Raw genomic sequence first — 22,474 nt, forward strand, 5'->3', positions numbered from 1 at the left:
TGGGCTCCTTGCTTTTTTCCTCTTTCCTCCTTCCTGGCCTCGGACGAGCTTCCCTCTCTGCTGCCCAGCTCCCCTCCAGCCTCACGCGGCCACCTGAGGTGCAAGCAGAAGGCGTGGGTGGAAGCGGTGCTGGCAGCATTTATGCTTCTGGCAGCACCCGTTCGCCTAGCTACCCAGCCTGAGGTGTGAGGGGGCGGCAACCCAGGAAGGAAAGCGCAAATTGTTACCCCAGTGAGCAACATTGATAAGGTTGTAAATCGAGGATTTAACAGTTCATTTGAACGATGATGATCGTTCAAACCACTCCCACCTGGTCACATGGCCGGCAAGCCACACCCACAGTGCGGTAGTAAAAATAAGTAAAAAAGCTAGTAAGAGCAAAGCATTAGGACAGGGGACAGAAGGCACTCTGGTGTACTTATGCCCGCTCCTTACTGACCTCTTAGGAATGTATAGTATAAGGGTAAAGTTTTGCGGGGTTAGGTGATGATACTACAGAGTTTGGTGGTGAGTTGGGAACAGCTAGAGACAGTGATGGCCTGATGGATGTGTATGTAGCTGTGCATCGCTGATGTGCGGCCGTACGAAATCTTGCTCGAGTGAGCAAGATTTCAGCAATTTTCACTGCTTTTTTTTTTCTGTGTATGTGCAGAAGCAAACATAGGTGAAAATCACCAAAATCTCACTTGCAAGTGTGTCATCACAGAAAATTTAACTTGCTGCGCATGTGCAGAAGCAAAATCTCACGCCAATGGGTGCCCATGTGCCCATGACGGCCATGCAAGGCACACCATTAGCACTGAAGATGGCAAGCCTTCACTAGGAATCTCCTGGGAGGAAACAGGGCTGGAAAAGGCAGGGAGAAGCCTCCCTGGGGCCTCTCTAGGAATCTCCTGGGAGGAAACAGGGCCGGAAAAGGCGGGGAGAAGCCTCCCTGGGGCCTCTCTAGGAATCTCCTGGGAGGAAACAAGGCTGGAAAAGGCAGGGTGAAGCCTCCACGGGGCCTCTCTAGGAATCTCCTGGGAGGAAACAGGGCTAGAAAAGGCAGGGAGAAGCCTCCCTGGGGCCTCTCTAGGAATCTCCTGGGAGGAAACAAGGCTGGAAAAGGCGGGGAGAAGCCTCCGCGGGGCCTCTCTAGGAATCTCCTGGGAGGAAACAAGGCTGGAAAAGGTGGGGAGAGGCTTCCACATGGCCTCTCTAGGAACCTCCTGGGAGGAAACAGGGCCTCCACTCTCCCTGTGGTTTCCCCAATCGCATGCCTTATTTACTTTTACATTGATTCCTATGGGAAAAATTGCTTCTTCTTACAAACTTTTCTACTTAAGAACCTGGTCATGGAACGAATTAAGTTCATAAGTAGAGGTCCCACTGTACAGCTAACCAATTCTGCTTTTGCAACACCTATTTACGTTTGCCTGCCAATGACCTTCTCCTCTATTCGCCTTGCAGGAGGTTTGTTTTTATTTTTTTCAATGGGCTTGTAATAACCCTGGTTTCCTCTGCTGCTGCGCCAGGCGTTACCACTTGCTGGTTGAGGAATGCGACGTAGCCGCCGACCTTTAACAAGGGTTCAAATCCCGGCCACAGTAACTGCCAGACTGGTGTGTTTGTGCAATTCCACCGCGTGCTGTGCGGTGGCAAATCCTCGCTGGTTACAAGATGACCCGGGCTTCAAGCAAACCGCTTCTGACTTTTACGATTCTTTTGTGATCTAAATGGCCATTTCATCAGTTATGCTATTGGAAATTTCTCCCCCCAATTGCTCTTGCTGTGAAATAGAGTCCTGAAGATTTCTGGAACCGTTTCACACACTTATTGTATCGATTTGCTAATCCCAACAACAGTTTTCCACTTAATAGATAGCTTGCTGTTGGAATAGAGGCTGTGCCTAGTCCTTCTTTCCTTCCTTCCCTCCCTCCTTCCCTCTTCTGACCATCTTTCCTTCCTTCCTTCCCTCCTTCCCTCTTCTGACCATCTTTCCTTCCTTCCTTCCTTCCTTTTCTTCCCTACCTCTCTCCTTCCTCCCAACCATTTTTCCTTCCTTCCTTCTCTCCCTCCCTCCCTCCTTCCACCCAACCTTTTTCCTTCCTTCCTTCCCTCCTTCCTCCTAACCATTTTTCCTTCCTTCCTTCCTTCCTTCCTTCTTTGCTTCCTTCCTTCCTCCCAACCATTTTTCCTTCCTTCCTTCCTTTTTTCCCTCCTTCCCTCCTTCATCCTAATCATTTTTCCTTCCTTCCTTCCTTCTTTCTTTCCTTCCCTCCCTCCTTCCTCCCAACCATTTTTCCTTCCTTCCTTCCTTCTTTCCCTTCCCCCTTTCCTTCCCTGATTTAATGTTAACAATGACTCGATTCTCAGGAAACAATAAACCATAAATAGAAGAATTCCTTGACATTCTTATTCTCACTTCAGTGCTGAAAAGAGAATGCATCAAACCAGCCAGTACAATAAAAGAAGAAAAAATGAAAACAATTGCAAAAAGACCAACAATCCAGGCAAAGGTTTTGAACGCTTTGGACCCATCTTCACCTCTGTTAAGCTCTTGAGCCAGGGTGGCGCAGTGGTTAGAGTGCAGTACTGCAGGTGACTTCTGCTGACTGCTTGCAATTTGGCAATTCAAATCTCAGCAGGCTCAAGGTTGACTCAGCCTTCTAACCTTCCAAGGTGGGTAAAATGAGGACCCAGATTGTTGAGGGCAAGAGGCTGACTCTGTAAACTGCTTAAAGAGGGCTTGAAAACAATGTATTTTGATGTATAACAATGTATAACAATATATAAAATAATATTTTCCCACATTGATCAGAAGCAACGTGAGAAAATATTATTTTACTGAAAGAGTCGTAGATGCTTGGAACAAACTTCCAGCAGACGTGGTTGGTAAATCCACAGTCACTGAATTTAAACATGCCTCGGATAAACATATTTCCATCCTAAGATAAAATACAGAAAATAGTATAAGGGCAGACTAGATGGACCATGAGGTCTTTTTCTGAGGTCCATCTTCTATGTTTCTATGGATCCATTATGCAAAAGGGAGAAGATCCTTGGGGACAAAGAACCCCCAAAGATAATTGAAAATGAGGCTGAGAGAAGTGGAGGAAACGTGCTTCCCTTGATTGATTGACTGATTGATGGGTTGATTTTGTCAAGTACATATTAGAAGTATACAAAGATATAACAATCCTAGTCTCCCTTAATTTTCCAAAAAATCAGCTAAAACATGTGACAGATATAACAATGTTTATATACATGATACCAATAAGAGGGAAACATTAGGACAGGGGACGGAAGGCACACTGGTGCACTTATGCACACACCCCCCTTACTGACCTCATAGTCTGGTAGTGAGTTCCATGCATTAACTACTCCGCTGCTAAAGTCATATTTCCTGCAGTTGAGTTTGGAGGGGTTTACTAAGTTTGTGTTGTTGTGGTTGAAGCTGAAGTAGCCATTGACAAGAAGGACATTGTAGCAGATGATTTAATGGGCTATGCTTGTGACATTCTTGAAATTCTATGCTTATAACATTCTATGCGTATAACATTCTATGTTTATAACATTCTATGTTTATAACATTCTTGAAATATCATGACCGGTTGCCTCGTGTCTGTACCCAGGTTACCAGTTTTCCAGTTCGGGGAAATCTACATTTAAACCAGTAACAAGCATATATCCATCCTAAGATAAAATACAGGAAATTGTATAAGGGCAGACTGGATGGACCATGAGGTCTTTTTCTGCCTGTCAATCTTCTATGTTTCTATGTAAAACAGTATAGAAGTCTAAGCGCTATTGTTACTGCTATTAAAGCTGGGATATTTATGTAGGAGGATTGAGAAGAGATCTTTTTTCCCTCTTGCAGGAGGAAACAAACAAGCTCAGCATCCGAGGATCGTATCTCGGCCTTGAACTCTTTCAATGCACAAAAGCATCCCAGCCTCCACTTGCAGCAACTGTTAATTATAGGTAGCCCAGTGAGCATCTTGTTAACCTGTGACATGTATAGGCAACTATCTCTCGGGCTGTGTTTCCCCCTCCAGGACTATTTGCAAACATGACCGTTTGCAAAACGAAATATACAAGGAGCTCGAGTGCTTAGCACTCTTCTGATGAGCCAATTCTGGGATTGATAAGCAGAGACGAGAATAAAACTCCACTTGCATTTATTTTAACTTAGAAACATAGAAACATAGAAGACTGACGGCAGAAAAAGACCTCATGGTCCATCTAGTCTGCCCTTATACTATTTCCTGTATTTTATCTTACAGTGGATATATGTTTATCCCAGGCATGTTTAAATTCAGTTACTGTGGAATTACCAACCACGTCTGCTGGAAGTTTGTTCCAAGGATCTACTACTCTTTCAGTGAAATAATATTTTCTCACGTTGCTTTTGATCTTTCCCCCAACTAACTTCAGATTGTGTCCCCTTGTTCTTGTGTTCACTTTCCTATTAAAAACACTTCCCTCCTGGATCTTATTTAACCCTTTAACATATTTAAATGTTTTGATCATGTCCCCCCTTTTCCTTCTGTCCTCCAGACTATACAGATTGAGTTCATGAAGTCTTTCCTGATACGTTTTATGCTTCAGACCTTCCACCATTCTTGTAGCCCGTCTTTGGACCCGTTCAATTTTGTCAATATCTTTTTGTAGGTGAGGTCTCCGGAACTGAACACAGTATTCCAAATGTGGTCTCACCAACGCTCTATATAAGGGGATCACAATCTCCCTCTTCCTGCTTGTTATACCTCTAGCTGTGCAGCCAAGCATCCTACTTGCTTTTCCTACCACCCGACCACACTGCTCACCCATTTTGAGACTGTCAGAAATCACTACCCCTAAATCCTTCTCTTCTGAAGTTTTTGCTAACACAGAACTGCCAATGCAATACTCAGATTGAGGATTCCTTTTTCCCCAAGTGCATTATTTTACATTTGGAAACATTAAACTGCAGTTTCCATTGCTTTGACCATTTATCTAGTAAAGCTAAATCATTTACCATATTACAGACCCCTCCAGGAATATCAACCCTATTGCACACTTTAGAGTCTTCGGCAAATAGGCAAACCTTCCCTACCAAACCTTCCCCTATGTCACTCACAAACATGTTAAAAAGAATAGGACCAGAACAGACCCTTGTGGCACACCCCCTTATCTCAGCTTAATAGCCTAATACAGATTTTTTTTAAAAAAATCTACTTGAATCAGATTAGTTGTCTGGGTTAACAAACCAACTTTTTATTGTTCAAGAAAATTAATCCGTAATGCTCGGTTTAGATGGATGTAATATTTGGAAATAGGGCCATTCCCACCGTATAAAACTTTGCTTCCCGGGCCTGTGACTATTCTGGTTAAACTTAAGACACACAATAAAGCTGCATTTTTTTAAAAAAAAAAAAATTGGTATCCATATCAAAAGCCTGGAAAAGCCTTTAGAAATTGTCAGACCATCTGCGTTGTAATTCCATGCCAAAACTGAAAACTACAGTTCGCTTGCGTCTAATTGCATATTTCTCTCTCTCCCCATCTCTCTCTGTTGTAATAGATTAATGGACATTCTCCTTCGGAATGAATAAATTGCCTCTTTCCTCTGGTTTGCATTTGTTAAATATCCACCTTACAAAGGAGAAGACGAGGTTTAAAAAGCTTAGAACTACATCTCCTTAAACACGACCTAAGCATAGCCCATAAAATCATTAGCTACAATGTCCTTCCTTTCAATGACTACTTCAGCTTATATCCTTACGATTTATATGAATATTGACTGTTTCCTTATAGATTATTTGTACCCTATGACAATCACTGTTTTATGTACACTGAGATCATCTGCACCAAAGACAAATTCCTTGTGTTCCCAATCACACTTGGCCAATAAAGAATTCTATTCTATTCTATTCTATTTTGCATTTTATTCTATTCTATTCTATGAATATTGCATTGTATTGCATTGTATGCTGTTTCTGAATATTCTATTCTATTCCATTCCATTCTATTCTATTCTATGAATATTCTATTCCATTCCATTCCATTCTATGAATATTCTATTCTATTCTATTCTATTCTATTCTGCATTTTATTCTATTTTATTCTATGAATATTGCATTGTATTGCATTGTATTCTGTTTCTGAATATTCTATTCTATTCCATTCCATTCTATTCTATGAATATTCTATTCCATTCCATTCCATTCTATGAATATTCTATTCTATTCTATTAATATTCTATTCTATTCTATTAATATTCTATTGTATTAATATTCTATTCTATTCTATGAATATTCTATGAATATTGTATTGTACTGTATTGTATTCTATGAATATTCTATTCCATTCCATTCCATTCTATTCTATTCTATCCATCTTAAAAGCCTTCCAAATTATCTCCTCCCCACTCCCCAAATAACTGTGAGGGTTGGGGTTTTTTTTGAAGTGCAGAAGTCTCCCTCAAACTTAAAAGCTTTAAAGCTGCACCTCCCTCCCTCCTCTATACGTAACCTGTGTGGAGACATCACACATGTTGATATTTTATCCATTCCAGTCATTTATCGCAGCGTGCATTCATCTGCTTATTTTCCTTCGAGAGTCACTTTAGGTGCATATTTAAATTTTTCATCTTGTTAATTTATGCCAGCTGATGTTTAAATTACAGGCTTGGAAGAGAGCTGAAGTAGCAAATGTTTACAAAAGTGCTCACAGTGCAAATCTTGAACGTAAGCAGTCGGATTTCGCTTCTTCCTTCCCAGCTAACATGCAATGGGATATTTTTTTAAAAAAAACCTCTCATATTTAGGAAGAATAAAAACAACATATTGCCAATGTTTGCAGCCTTGAATAACTTATATGATCAAAAATCCTGTGCATGGTATATTTCTTCTGGTCAGAAGAGTGACAAGTAAGGGCCCATAGAGTTGGTCTTCTCTGGGTCCCATCAGCTAAACAGTGTTTGGCTGGCGAGTCCGCGGGGCAGGGCCTTCTCTGTGGTTGCCCCGGCTCTCTGGAACCAGTTACCACCTGAGATCCGGACTACCCCCACCCTATTGTCCTTCCGGAAAGCTGTAAAGTCTGGCTTTTCAGAGCCAAGGGTGGCACAGTGATTAGAGGGCAGCACTGCAGGCTGCTTTAGCTAACTGCTACCTGTAGTTCAGCAGTTCAGATCTCACCACCGTCTCAAGGTTGACTCAGCCTTCCATCCTTCCCAGGTCAGTAAAACGAGGACCCAGATTGTTGGGGGCAAGAGGCTGGTTCTGCAACCCGCTTCGAGAGGGCTGTAAAAGCTATTGCTATTTTCCAACAGGTCACCAATGGTATGTAGGGGTTTAACTGTTTGCATTGTAAATTGTTTTTAAACTGTGTTCAGCATTTTATGGAAGGCGAGGAGGGCGGGGGTTGTTCGAATCTCTGGAGGGAGTTGACTTCAAAGGGCCGGGGCCGCCACAGAGAAGGCTCTTCCCCTGGGCCCCGCCAACCGACATTGTTTAGAGACTATGTGACTCATTCTCTTTATCTCCCACGTAACCGCAGCGATTTCCAACTTTGGGTGTCATCTCAGCTCCCTGCTACTGGCATCTTCATCTGAGAAGCTGTTTTGGAGCCAAATCACTTTTTAAATTATTATTATTATTATTATTATTATTATTATTATTATTATTATTATTATTTTTATTTTTATTTATTTATTAGATTTGTATGCCGCCCCTCTCCGTAGACTCGGGGCGGCTCACAACCCAATAAAACAGTTCATGACAAATCTAATAATTTACAATTTAAAATATTTTAACAACCCCATTATTAAGCAGACATACATACAAACATACCATACATAAATTATATAGGCCCGGGGGGGATGTCTCAGTTCTCCCATGCCTGATGACAAAGGTGGGTTTTGAGGAGTTTACAAAAGGCAAGGAGGGTAGGGGCAGTTCTAATCTATGGGGGGAGCTGGCTCCAGAAAGTCGGAGCCACAACAGAGAAGGCTCTTCCCCTGGGGCCCGCCAACCGACATTGTTTAGTTGACGAGACCCGGAGAAGACCCACTCTGTGGGACCTAATCGGTCGCTGGGATTCGTGCAGCAGAAGGCGGTCCCGGAGATATTCTGATCCGATGCCATGAAGGGCTTTATAGGTCATAACCAACACTTTGAATTGTGACCGGAAATTGATCGGCCACCAATGCAGACTGCGGAGTGTTGGTGTGACATGGGCATACCTGGGGAAGCCCATGACTGCTCTCGCAGCTGCATTCTGCATGATCTGAAGTTTCTGAAAACTTTTCAAAGGTAGCCTCATGTAGAGAGCGTTACAGTAGTCGAACCTCGAGGTGATGAGGGCATCATCATCATTATTATTATTATTATTATTATTATTATTATTATTATTATTATTATTATTATTATTATTATTTAGATTTGTATGCCGCCCCTCTCTGTAGACTCGGGGCGGCTCACAGCAATAATAACAGTGTACAATAACAAATCTAATCTATTTAAAAAATATCTAAAAACCCCTTATTTAAAAACAAGACATACACATAAACATGCCATATATAAATTATATAGGCCTGGGGAAGATATCTCAATTCCCCCATGCCTGACGGCAGAGGTGAGTTTTAAGAAGTTTACGAAAGTATCCCTAGTTGAAAGAAAGTTCATGGGATTATGCCCTCCCTAGACCAAAAACTCACACAACTATTAAGGATTTTTTTTTCAACCCCCCCAAGAAAACCCCACACAGCTTATTAGGATATTTAAAAAGCAGCGACAGAGAGCAAAAGTGAGAACTTGCCAACAAGAGCTAATCCAAGTTTTTTTATTTTATTTTTTTTGGGGAAAAAAAAGTATTTTGACTTCCTTCAGCCAACTTGTTTATAGTTCCTGCAATGAAATTTTAATTTTGTGCTCTAATGAACACAAATCGATCCGAGCTCCGTGTTGGCAAAACTTATGATGGCTGTATAATTGAGAGAGCCGCGTTAAAAAAAAAAAAGAAAGAAAGCAAAAAAATAATAATCATAAAATTGTAACCCAGTGCCAAAACATTAAATGTGTAAGAGGGGAGGCCAACATGGAAAATTGCACCACCTGCCATAGTTGCTTAAAAAAATAATAATAACACCAGCATTTCGAAATCCCAAAGAACAAGATTACTAGCATTCTTTTTTTCCCCAAGCTTTGTGGACCGCTAAGACCTGAGAAGATATTTTATATTTTCCTTGTTAAAAAAGAAATCAGTATATTATTGAAGCTCGTCCAAGCCTGCCAAGGAAGAACAGTATGTGCCTCCTTATTCTTTCAAAGAAAGACGATCCGTTCACTGGGAATATTCATCCAATTATCAGAAGAATGAGAGCCCCTTGCAAAATTCAAAGGGAAACAAATGTCCTGCCCTTGAGGCCTTTCCTTCCCTTTCCTTTCTCCTTCCCTCCCTTCCCTCCACCTTTCCTTTCCTTTCTTTTTCTTTCTTTCTTTTTCTTTCTTTTCTTTTCCTTTCCTTTCCTTTCTTTTCTTTTCCTTTCCTTTCCCTTCCTTCCCTCCCCTTTCCCTTCCTTCTCTCCACCTTTCCTTTCCTTTCTTTCTTTTCTTTTCTTTTCCTTTCCTTTCCTTTCCCTTCCTTCTCTCCACCTTTCCTTTCCTTTTTCTTTCCTTCCCCTTCATTTCCCCCCTCCATCTTTCCTTTCCTTTTTCCTCTCCTCCTCTTCATTTCTCTCCCTCCACCTTTCCTTTCCTTTCTTCCTTTCCTTTCCTTTTTTCCTCCCCTCCCCTCCCCTTCATTTCCCTCCCACCACCTTTCCTTTCTTCCTTTCCTTCCTTCCCTTTCCCTTCCTTCTCTCCACCTTTCCTTTCCTTTCTTTTTCTTTCTTTTCTTTTCCTTTCCTTTCCTTTCTCCTTCCCTTCCTTCCCCTCCACCTTTCCTTTCCTTTCCCTTCCTTTCCTTCGCTTCCCTTTCCCTTCCCTCCACCTTTCCTTTCCTTTCTTTTTCTTTCTTTTCTTTTCCTTTCCTTTCCCTTCCTTCTCTCCACCTTTCCTTTCCTTTTCTTCCCTTCCCCTTCATTTCCCTCCCTCCACCTTTCCTTTCCTTTTTCCTCCCCTCCCCTTCATTTCCCTCCCTCCACCTTTCCTTTCTTCCTTTCCTTCCTTCCCTTCCCTTTCCCTTCCTTCTCTCCACCTTCCCTTTCCTTTCTTTTTCTTTCTTTTCCTTTCCTTTCCTTTCTCCTTCCCTTCCTTCCCTCCACCTTTCCTTTCCTTTCTTTTTCTTTCTTTTCTTTTCCTTCCCTTTCCTTTCTCCTTCCCTTCCTTCCCTCCACCTTTCCTTTCCTTTCCCTTCCCTCCACCTTTCCTTTCCTTTCTTTTTCTTTCTTTTCTTTTCCTTTCCTTCCCCTTTCCTTCCTTCCCTCCCCTTTCCTTTCCCTTTCCTTTCTTTTCTTTTCCTTTCCTTCCCCTTTCCTTCCTTCCCTCCCCTTTCCCTTCCTTCTCTCCACCTTTCATTTCCTTTCCTTTCCTTTTTCTTCCCTTCCCCTTCATTCCCCCCCTCCACCTTTCCTTTTTCCTCTCCTCTCCTCCTCTTCATTTCCCTCCCTCCACCTTTCCTTTCTTCCTTCCCTTCCTTCCCTTCCCTTTCCCTTCCTTCTCTCCACCTTTCCTTTCCTTTTTCTTTCCTTCCCCTTCATTTCCCCCCTCCACCTTTCCTTTTTCCTCTCCTCTCCTCTTCTTCATTTCCCTCCCTCCACCTTTCCTTTCTTCCTTCCCTTCCTTCCCTTCCCTTTCCCTTCCTTCTCTCCACCTTTCCTTTCCTTTTTCTTTCCTTCCCCTTCATTTCCCCCCTCCACCTTTCCTTTTTCCTCTCCTCTCCTCCTCTTCATTTCCCTCCCTCCACCTTTCCTTTCTTCCTTTCCTTTCCTTTTTCCTCCCCTCCCCTCCATTCCCCTCCCTCCATCTCCCCTTCCCTTCCCTGCCCTTCCTCTCCTCCCTTTCCATCCCATCCTCCCTCCTGTCCTCTTCCCCTCCCTCCCTTTCTCCTCTCCTTCCATCCTTCCCCCTTTCCTTCCTTTCTTTCCAATGATCCTATCCTCACTCACCAGACCCTGGAGCACATGGAGGCATGTGCCTCTACCGTCAGGTTACCAAAGGCAATTGCACATTTCTTCCCCCCATCTGACAAATGGTGGGGAGGCTATGAAAACAATCTGAAAGCAAAATATTCCAAATATGCCCTTCTTCCCAGCCAGAATGGCAGCTAATGAATTTGTTGCATGAATGAATCGACAGATTGGGAACCGAAGCTGGGCTGGCCGGACTAACACGGCCCTGGCACCAAGCAGGCGCTCTGTACCCACGCAGGGTCCCCTCCAGAGTCTGTTCTCACCCAGAGGTGATTTTCCAATAAAATCAGCTCCAATTATTGCTCGAATAGGAGCAATCCTGGCGGGAGGATAAGAGGCAATTCGGCAGCTGGAAAGGCTGCAGGAAGGAAAATTAACCTTGCCGGGCTATTATCTGCTGAAACATTTAGCGGCTTCTTCTCTTTCTCTCACATTAATTGACCCCAAGAGTGGAAAGAACCAAGCAAGGAGGGAGGAGGCAGAAGAGGGGACATCTACGAGCATCCCGTGTGCATGGATATGTATCGCATCTCATCTCTCTCTATCTTTCTCTCTTCCCTCCTTTTCTCTATCTCCCCTTCTCTCTATCGCCTCTCTTTCTCTTCACCTCTCTCTCCATGTATCTCTCTATAACTATCACTCTATCTATTGCTATCATCTATCTCTACCATCTGTCTGTCTGTCTGTCTGTCTGTCTGTCTGTCTGTCTGTCTGTCTGTCTCTGTCTGTCTGTCCGTCCATCCGTCCGTCCGTCCCTCCCTCCCTCCCTCCATCTACCTATCTACCTACCTACCTACCTACCTACCTACCTACCTATCTATCTACCTACCTACCTACATACCTACATACCAACCTACCAACCTACCAACCTACCAACCTACCAACCTACCAACCTACCAACCTACCAACCTACCAACCTATCTACCTACCTACCTACCTACCTACCTATCTATTTATCTACCTACCTACCTGCCTACCTGCCTACCTGCCTATCTACCTACCTACCTATCTATCTATCATCTATTGCTCTACTGCTATTTATTTTTCCATCATGTACCTACCTTCCTATTATCTCTCTCTCTCTCTCTATCTCTCTCTCTCTCTCTCTCTGTCTCCCTCCCCCTATCTATCTATCTATCTATCTATCTATCTATCTATCTATCTATCTATCTATCTATCTATCTATCTATCTATCTATCTATCTATCTGTGTCATCTGTCACTCTGTCTTTCAGGCTATCTATATTCTATCTGCTTGCCTTTAAATCCCAGAGACCCTAATTTACAATTTACAAGTCCCACAGATGAATGCATTTGTAAAATAATGATCAGAGATTAATCATTTTATTAAGATGAAATGCACCCATTTAACGTAACAAAATTATAAATGCTTATGTAATTATAAACATCGTAAATCTTGTTTAATCTTAACAAAACCTTTTAAGATTGTTTAATTGTAACAAAATTATTAAAGGTAGTGTAATTATTACAAAATAATTGAAGCTTAGTTGACGGTGATGTTGATGTTGGGAAAGTCATTCCCATATTCCAGAGCTGTAGCTGTAGTATATATATATATATATATATTCCCTATAACAGTATCTTTCTTTACAACTCTTTTACCATAAATATACTGTCATATTAAATATTATATTTTGCACTGGCATCCTTCAGTCTCAAAATACCATGGTATTAAGCTCTGGATTCCCCAGATCCCCAATTTCTATTTATTTCTATTACTAAGTTGAATGTTTGCATTTCTATTTGTTTGTTTGTTTGTTTGTTTGTTTGTTTGTTTGTTTGCTTGCTTGCTTGCTTGCTCGCTCGCTCGCTCGTTCATTCGTTCGTTCGTTCGTTCGTTCGTTCATTCATTCATTCATTCATTCATTCATTCATTCATTTATTTATTTATTGGATTTGTACGCCGCCCCTCTCCGGAGAGTCAGAGCGGCTAACAGGAACAATAAAACAGTGTACCATAGTAATCTAATACTAAAAACGATTAAAAACCCATTAATATAAAAACCAGACATACATACATACATACCATGCATAGAATTGTAAAGGCCTAGGGGGAAAGAGGATCTCAATTCCCCCATGCCTGATGGCAGAGGTGGGTTTTAAGTAGCTTACGAAAGGCAAGGAGGGTGGGGGCAATTCTAATCTCTGGGGGGAGTTGGTTCCAGAGGGCCGGGGCCGCCACAGAGAAGGCTCTTCCCCTGGGGCCCGCCAACCGACATTGTTTAGTTGACGGGACCCGGAGAAAATCCACTCTGTGGGACCTAACTGGTCGCTGGGATTCATGCAGCAGAAGGCGGTCCCTGAGATAATCTGGTCCGGTGCCATGAAGGGTTTTATAGGTCATAACCAACACTTTGAATTGTGATCGGAAACTGATCGGCAACCAATGCAGAATGCGGAGTGTTGGTGTAACATGGGCATATTTGGGAAAGCCCATGATTGCTCTCACAGCTGCATTCTGCACGATCTGAAGTTTCCGAACATTTTTCAAAGGTGGCCCCATGTGGAGAGTGTTACAGTAGTCGAGCCTCGAGGTTGTTAATAATTTTATAATAATTTATAATAATAATTAGTTGTTAATAATTTTATCCCGCTTTGGGCTAACACAGAAACATTCTTTAAGTCTGGGTTATTTCTTTTCTGACTCCTACAACAGAGGTCCCCTCGTGTAGATAAGATCAATATGTACTTTGGGATGGCTTATGTGACTTTAAGGGATAAACAAGGGCCGTAACTTTACCCATTACTTCCTAGTGGCTTGCAAAGAATCGGACAGATTATTATTCCCCCAGTTTGCTTTCATTTTTAATCCTTCCTTAAACCTTTTTTCCAGGTTTTCTGGTTTCCCAAATAGCACCCCGCCCCAACCCGCTAATTTCAATAACCTTAGCTAGTGCGGCAATATTACGACAAGGGAAATGTACTTTGTGACTGCGGAGAAAGTAAAAAGAAAATGAAATCTAGACACAACCAAATTTAAATTTGCCTGTCCCTATTCTGCCCCTTCGGGTAATTTTGCAATTCTCTCCTTAATTATATGAGCATCTAGAGCTACAATATATATAATTGCAAGGCAGTTAAATTAAAAAAAAAAATTAACAGAACTGTGTTCAGTTCTGGAGACCTCACCTACAAAATGTATTGACAAAATTGAACGGGTCCAAAGATGGGCTACAAGAATGGTGGAAGGTCTTAAGCATAAAACGTATCAGGAAAGACTTCATGAACTCAATCTGTATAGTCTGGAGGACAGGAGGAAAAGGGGGGACATGATCGAAACATTTAAATATGTCAAAGGGTTAAATAAGGTTCAGGAGGGAAGTGTTTTTAATAGGAAAGTGAACACAAGAACAAGGGGGCACAATCTGAAGTTAGTTGGGGGAAAGATCAAAAGCAACGTGAGAAAATATTATTTCACTGAAAGAGTAGTAGATCCTTGGAACAAACTTCCAGAAGACGTTGGTTGGTAAATCCACAGTAACTGAATTTAAACATGCCTGGGATAAACATATATCCATTGTAAGATAAAATACAGGAAATAGTATAAGGGCAGACTAGATGGATCATGAGGTCTTTTTTTGCCATCAGTCTTCTATGCTTCTATGCTTCTATGTTTCTATGTTTCTATGTTTCTATGTTTCTATGTTTCTATGTTTCTATGTTTCTATGTTTCTATGTTTCTATGTTATGTTAAAAGAAAATCCTAAGATTAAGATACAGGAAATAGTATAAGGGCAGACTAGATGGATCATGAGGTCTTTTTCTGCCGTCAGTCTTCTATGTTTCTATGTTTCTATGTTTCTATGTTATGTTAAAAGAAAATCCGTCAGATAAAAAATGCCTGTCGATATCATTTCTTTCTCCGACAGTCTCATATCCATCCATCCATCCATCCATCCATCCATCCATCCATCCATCCATCCATCCATCCATCCATCCATGATCCAGTAGTGGGATTCAAATAATTTAACAACCAGTTCTTCTTTTAGGATGCCTTAAAACCATTATTAGTGGTTCAGTTACAGTTAACCAGATGTTCACGCCGGATTTGGCATTTCTATCTACATATTGAGTCCTTCCTATCTGCCTACCTATCGATAGGCAGATGTGCAGGTTTATTATTATTACTCAACAGCTATTCAGAGATATCACATCTAATATTGTTGATATTCATAGGTGCCACGTATTAACTTATGCAAAAGATTGGGGCCTGCCATCCATAAACGAAGGTTATTCTTGTTGACCGTGTTTTTGCCAGTCACGGACATCCTTTTTTTATTGCAACAGCCACGGAATAACCTCAGATGCTTAAGCAGGTCACATCCACGCCTGGCTGTGGGATTTGGATCGGCTGTCTTTTCCTGAAAGTCAATAAATTTCCACACTGCTCCTCTTTATTTTCAACGAGTTGGTTTTTTTTTCTCTCTCTATATATATGTGTGTGTTGTGGTTAGCTCTGCCCCAGCTCCTGCCCCAAGGACAGTGGATGTGGGGGAGACATCCACATGCTGCAGGCCTGTTTTGCCCCCGGTGGAATCTGCTGATGAAGGCTCCTCTGACCAAGAAGACATGAGTGACAGGGAGGACGAGAGTGTGGCAGACAGCTTAGAAGGGGATCAATTATCTAGCTCCTCCTTGGATTCGGAACAAGAGTTAATGATACAGCCACGCATGCGGACAGCGATGCATAGGCAGCAACAACTGAGAGATTATTATCAAAGAAAAGGAGGCCACCTGTGGTTGGGTGGGGCTGTGGTCATTAGTGAGGCTGCTATAAAGAGCAGTCTGTGGGTTTGGCCATTGTGGAGGATTCTCTGATCCTTGTGTTTCATGCCTGCTTTGCTGACTGACTTTTTGTGTGCTGATTTTTCCCTGCTTTGAAACTAAACCAGAGCAAAGTGTGTTTCACTTTGTGAAAGAAGAAGGACTGTGAATTGCCTCACAGCTGCAAGCTATGTATCACAGAACTGATAAGGGACTTGTACAAATTACCAGTTTGTTTGGAGACGAGGGCTTGGTTTAAGTGAATTTTCATTATAAAGAACATTGTTTTGAATTTTCAAACGTGTGTCTGAAATTTGTACCTGTGAATTTTTGGGAGGATTCTACCAGAGAGCCCGACAGAATATATATGTATATAAAAATCACTTACTTTGCAGGAATGTTTCGAGGCTTTGTCTTTTCTGTGGTCTACAAATTAAAAGAAAAACAAGAAGAAGAAGAAGGAAATTGAAAGAGCAGTTAGCAAACCTTCGCCAGGAAGTAAACCTATTGGAAAGGGGTGGGTTGAAGAAAACGCAAATGACACTTGGTAAAGAAGACCATCTATTTCAGAGAACAGAAAATCATCCCTGTGGTGGACCCCGCCATAAAGTAAGCAGAATTCAAGGCAAGAGAAGAAACAGTTGATCTATTTCATTGAGCTGTGTCTATCTTTCTGTCCATCTGTCTCTCTTCGGGGATGTCCAACCTAGCCAACTTTAAGACTTGTGGACTTCAACTCCCAAAGTTCCTCAGCTTTGATGGCTAAGAAACTCTGAGAGTTGAAGTCCACAAGTCTTAAAGTTGCCAAGGTTGGAGACCCCTTCTCTAGGTAATCTTCCTTCCTTCCTTCCTTCCTTCCTTCCTTCCTTCCTTCCTTCCTTCCTTCCTTCCTTCCTTCTTCCCTTCCTCCCTCCCTTTCTACCTACTTACCTATTTCTCTTTCTCTCTCTCTCTCACACACACACACACCTCTCATCTCTCTCTCTATCTACACACACACACATGTATGCAAACGCACATACACACAAAGATGTATATGTACATACAGTACATGTTGTATGCTCAAAAAGATAAAGGGAACATTCAAATAACCCACCCTAGATCTGAATGGATGAAATATTCTCATTGAATACTTTGTTCTGTACAAAGTTGAATGTGCTGACAACAAAATGAAATTGATGGTCAATCAGTGTTGCTTCCTGAGTGGACAGTTTGATTTCACAGAAGTCTACTTGGAGTTATATTCTGTTGTTTTTTTTGAGCAGTATATACAAGTAGTAAATTTTAAGTCTTAAAATAAATTTTAAACATTCCGGAGATTGCGATAGCTGTCGCCTCTTCATTTATAGGTGTGTGTGTATGTACACTGCTAAAAAAAAATAAAAAAAAAATAAAGGGAACACTTAAACAACACAATATAACTCCAAGTAAATCAAACTTCTATGAAATCAAACTGTGCCCTTAGGAAGCAACACTGATTGACAATCAATTTCACCTGCTGTTGTGCACATTCAACTTTGTGCAGAACAAAGTATTCCATGAGAATATTTGATTCATTCAGATCTAGGATGGGTTCTTTGAGGGTTCCCTTTATTTTTTTGAGCAGTGTATATGTACACATATGTGTGTGTGTGCTAGACATAGGGATGATAGAGATAAGAGAAAGTTTGTTAAGTAGGTATATATAATACACAGAAACATATAAATATGAAGTATAGCTCGGTGTGTGTCTATGATTTAAATGAATAAATCAAGGAGAATTGGATGTAAAGGCATTTCTCTGATTGTTCTAGTAGCTCCACAAAGGGCAACACGCTGATCCAAACCAATTCACTCAGAGCAATTTCCACAGCGCTGAAATTAATATTAACTTCACTACTGTTGGCCTTAAACAAGATCAGCAATATATATATATATAAATATCATTGACGGAGAGCGCTGGGCAGCTTTTCCCTCCAAGCTGTTTTGATTAGCCAGCTGCTAAAATAAGATCACAAGATGGCCAAATTTATTTATTTATTATTTATTATTTATTATTTGGATTTGTATGCCGCCCCTCTCCGAAGACTCGGGGCGGCTCACAACAAGTGAAAAACAATCCAATACAATCTAATTAATTAAAATATTATAAGTTTAAGAAAATCCCCAATACTAACATACACACATACAGGCATACCATATATAACTTCAACGTGCCCAGGGGGAGATGTTAGTTTCCCCATGCCCGACGGCAAAGGTGGGTTTTAAGGAGTTTACGGAAGGCAGGAAGAGTAGGGGCAGTTCTGATCTCCGGGGGGAGTTGGTTCCAGAGGGCCGGTGCCGCCACAGAGAAGGCTCTCCCCCTGGGGCCCGCCAACTGGCATTGTTTAGTTGACGGGACCCGGAGGAGGCCCACTCTGTGGGACCTAATCGGTCGCTGGGATTCGTGCGGCAGAAGGCGGTCTCGGAGATATTCTGGTCCAGTGCCATGAAGGGCTTTAAAGGTCATAACCAACACTTTGAATTGTGACCGGAAACTGATCGGCAACCAATGCAGACTGCGGAGTGATGGTGAAACATGGGCATACCTGGGTAAGCCCATGACTGCTCTCGCAGCTGCATTCTGCACGATCTGAAGTTTCCGAACACTTTTCAAAGGTAGCCCCATGTAGAGAGCATTACAGTAGTCGAATCTCGAGGTGATGAGGGCATGAGTGACTGTGAGCAATGAGTCCCGGTCCAAATAGGGCCGCAACTGGTGCACCAGGCGAACCTGGGCAAACGCCCCCCTCGCCACAGCCGAAAGATGGTTCTCTAATGTCAGCTGTGGATCGAGGAGGACGCCCAAGTTGCGGACCCTCTCTGAGGGGGTCAATGATTCCCCCCCCAGGGTAATGGACGGACAGATGGGATTGTCCTTGGGAGGCAAAACCCACAGCCACTCCGTCTTATCCGGGTTGAGTTTGAGTCTGTTGACACCCATCCAGGCCCCAACAGCCTCCAGACACCGGCACATCACTTCCGCCGCTTCGTTGACTGGGCATGGGGTGGAGATGTAAAGCTGGGTATCATCGGCATATTGATGATACCTCACCCCATGTCCTTGGATGATCTCACCCAGCGGTTTCATGTAGATGTTAAATAGCAAGGGGGAGAGGACCGACCCCTGAGGCACCCCACAAGGGAGAGACCTCGGAGTCGACCTCTGACCCCCCACTAACACCGACTGCGACCGGCCAGAGAGGTAGGAGGAGAACCACTGAAGCACAGTGCCTCCCACCCCCAACCCCTCCAACCGGTGCAGAAGGATACCATGGTCGATGGTATCGAAAGCCGCTGAGAGGTCGAGGAGCACCAGGACAGAGGATAAACCCCTGTCCCGGGCCCGCCAGAGATCATCCATCAACGCGACCAAAGCGGTTTCCGTGCTGTAACCGGGCCTGAAGCCCGACTGCTGGGGACCTAGATAATCGGCTTCTTCCAAGGACCGCTGGAGCTGGAGTGCCACCACCTTCTCGACAACCTTCCCCATGAAGGGAAGGTTGGAGACTGGACGATAGTTGTTAAGTACTGCTGGGTCCAGGGAAGGCTTCTTGAGGAGGGGGCGCACAAGCGCTTCTTTATAGAGTGATGGAAAAACTCCCCTCCCCAAGGAAGCGTTGGTAATCTCCTGGGCCCAGCTCCGTGTCACCTCCCTGCTGGCCGAAACCAACCAGGAGGGACACGGATCCAGTAAACAGGTGGCAGAACTCACAGCTCCAATGGCCTTGTCCACTTCATCAGGTGTCACCAGATCAAACTCTTCCCAGACAGGTGGACAAGTACGTGCCCCAGTCACCTCGACTGACTCGTTGTCAGTCGACTCTGTTTTACAATTGGAGTCGAGGTCGGCCCGGATCTGAGCGACTTTATCAGCGAAAAACGTGTTAAACTCCTCGGCACTACTCTGCAAGGGCTCCCCAACTCCCCCCTGATTAAGAAGGGAGCGGGTCACCCTAAACAGAGCGGCCGGGCGGGATTCCGCTGATGCAATCAAGGCGGCATGGTACGCGCATCTTGCCGCCTTGAGCGCCACTTTGTAAGTCTTAATAAAAGCTCTTACAAGTGTTCGATCAGATTCAGACCTACTCTTCCTCCATCGCTTCTCTAGACGTCTCTTTTGGCGTTTCAACTCCCGGAGCTCCTCGTTGAACCATGGGGCTCTACGGGGTCTAGCGCCATGGAGAGGTCGCAAAGGCGCAATCCGGTCAAGAGCCCCCGCTGCAGCCCTGTTCCAGGCCTCCGCGAGAGACTCCGCCGAACTGTGGACGAGTGCCTCTGGAATAACCCCAAGCGCCGTCTGAAAGCCCTCTGGGTCCATCAGGCGCCTGGGGCGGAACATCTTCATTGGTTCCGCCTCCCTGCGGGGGAGGATTGGAGCCAGGAAGTCAAGCCGTAGTAGAAAATGGTCTGACCATGACAAAGGCAACACTTCTAAGCCCCTTAGTCTCAGACCATTACTCAATTGCTCGGAGAGGAATACCATGTCAGGTGCGTGCCCTCCCTCGTGAGTCGGACCCTGAACTACTTGAGTCAGGTCCACGGCTGTCATGGTGGCCATGAACTCCTGTGCCAACCCAGAGGTTTCGCCGAGTGACGGCAGATTGAAGTCCCCCAAGACAATAAGTCTGGGGAACTCTACCGCCAACCCGGCTACCTCCTCGAGTAGCACAGGCAGGGCTTTTGACACGCAGCTGGGAGGCAGGTACGTGAGAAATAAGCCCACCTGAACTCCTAAGTCCAACTTCATCAAGAGAGACTCGCAACCCGCTATTTCCGGAGCAATGAGTCTACGCAGGCAAAGGCTCTCCCTGGCTACAATAGCCACTCCTCCCCCCCTCCCCTGGGGTCGCGGTTGATGCCATATCTGAAACCCGGCTGGGCAAATTTCAGAGAGAGGAACACCTCCCTCCGGGCCCAGCCAGGTTTCAGTAATACATGCCAGGTCGGCCTCCTCATCCAGGATCAAATCCCGGATGAGGAGAGCTTTATTAACCACCGACCTGGCATTCAACAGCAGCAACCTGAGCCCAGGGCCAGAGTTACACTCATCACCAGTACCCAAGATTGGGCTCACAGAGCCAGAACAGGGGACCGTTATTAAGCAACGGTCCCTCGTTCCCCTGGAACGGCTAACTCTGTGGCCCCCGCCATATCTGCCTCTCCCCAGCAACACAGGGATATTCCGACCCCCTGCCACCCCAGAGATCGGTGCCCCTCCCTCTCCTGTCTCCCGGGCGTCAGGTGGGCCAGACATATCATTCACACTACTATCGATACACTCATCCATACCATATCCATATCCATAAATGTCCAGATCACTTTCTCCCTGTTAAACCCTTCGGAGGAAAAAGAAACAGGCTCCAAATTTTCTAAATGATGAACCATCCAGGACTTTCTGTGCTGGTTTAGTGATCAAACCTGGTTTCTATTTTTAAACAAAACAAAACAAAACACAACACAAACCGCTATTATTATTATTATTATTATTATTATTATTATTATTATTGTTGTTGTTATTATTATGATTATTATGATTATTATGATTATGGTTATTATTATGATTATGATTGTGATTGTGATTATGATTATTGAGATCCATTGATCTCCTGTATCCTGTGTCCATTTATCATCCATGAACAGACCTGTCGATCTTCACAGTATATTAGGAGAAACAGCTCAGACCCTCTGTCAACGGCCTTCTTCCTTCTGTTTCTCTCTACAGGGACTTTCATCTCCTTCCATTCTTCTTGAATTAAAATGTTGCTAAGCAACACCGCTGGGGGCACGGATGGTGGAAAGGCGAGACTCTATCAAACTGTTTAAGCGGATGCAGATTTCCATGTTGGTGCTTTCATGCATAGACAGATAGATAGATAGACAGATAGATAGATAGAGAGAGACAGAGACAAAGAGACAGAGACAGACGAGAGAGATAGACAAGGGAGAGAGGGAGAGAGAGTGAGAAACAGACACACAGAGAGAGACAGACAGAGAGAGAGAGAGACAGAAAGAAAGAAAGAAAGAAAGAAAGAAAGAAAGAAAGAAAGACAGAGGCACACACACACAGAGACAGTGACAGAGAAGACAGACAGGGGGAGACAGACAGACAGACGGAGAGAAAGAGACAGACAGTGAGAGACACAGAGAGGGAGACAGAGAGGGAGAGACAGAGAGAGACAGACTGAGAGAGAGAGAGATACAGAGAGACAGAGACTTGGAGAGAGAGACAGAAGGGAGAGACAGAGAGACAGAGACAGACAGATGGAGAGAGAGAGAGACAGAGGCGAGACAGACAAACAGAGACAGACAGATGGACGGAGAGACACAGAGAGAGAGATGGATGGGGAGAGAAAGAAAGACAAGGGACAGACAGATGGAGAGCGAGAGAGAGAGAGACAGTAAGAGAGAGAAAGAGAAACAGAGAGACAGAGAAAGACGGATGGAGAGAGAAAGACAGAGAAGGGAGAAACAGACAGATGGAGAGAGGCAGAGACAGAGAGAGAAAGACAGACAGAGACAGACAGACACACACACAGAGATGGAGAGACAGAGAAGGGAGGGAGGGAAAGAGGGA

At 43.7% G+C, this 22,474-nt stretch overlaps 1 protein-coding gene across 1 annotated transcript in view; it reads right to left on the reverse strand.

Annotated features, from left to right (window-relative positions):
- Positions 1–22,474, reverse strand: part of AFF2 (ALF transcription elongation factor 2) — a 331,886-nt gene that overhangs the window by 59,093 nt on the left and 250,319 nt on the right. The window contains 1 exon segment of the mRNA XM_070759954.1: positions 16,268–16,305. Within this exon segment, the coding sequence (XP_070616055.1) occupies positions 16,268–16,305 (38 nt within the window).

The sequence above is a fragment of the Erythrolamprus reginae genome, chromosome 8 (assembly GCF_031021105.1).
Source record: "Erythrolamprus reginae isolate rEryReg1 chromosome 8, rEryReg1.hap1, whole genome shotgun sequence".
Classification (NCBI taxonomy): domain Eukaryota; kingdom Metazoa; phylum Chordata; class Lepidosauria; order Squamata; family Dipsadidae; genus Erythrolamprus; species Erythrolamprus reginae.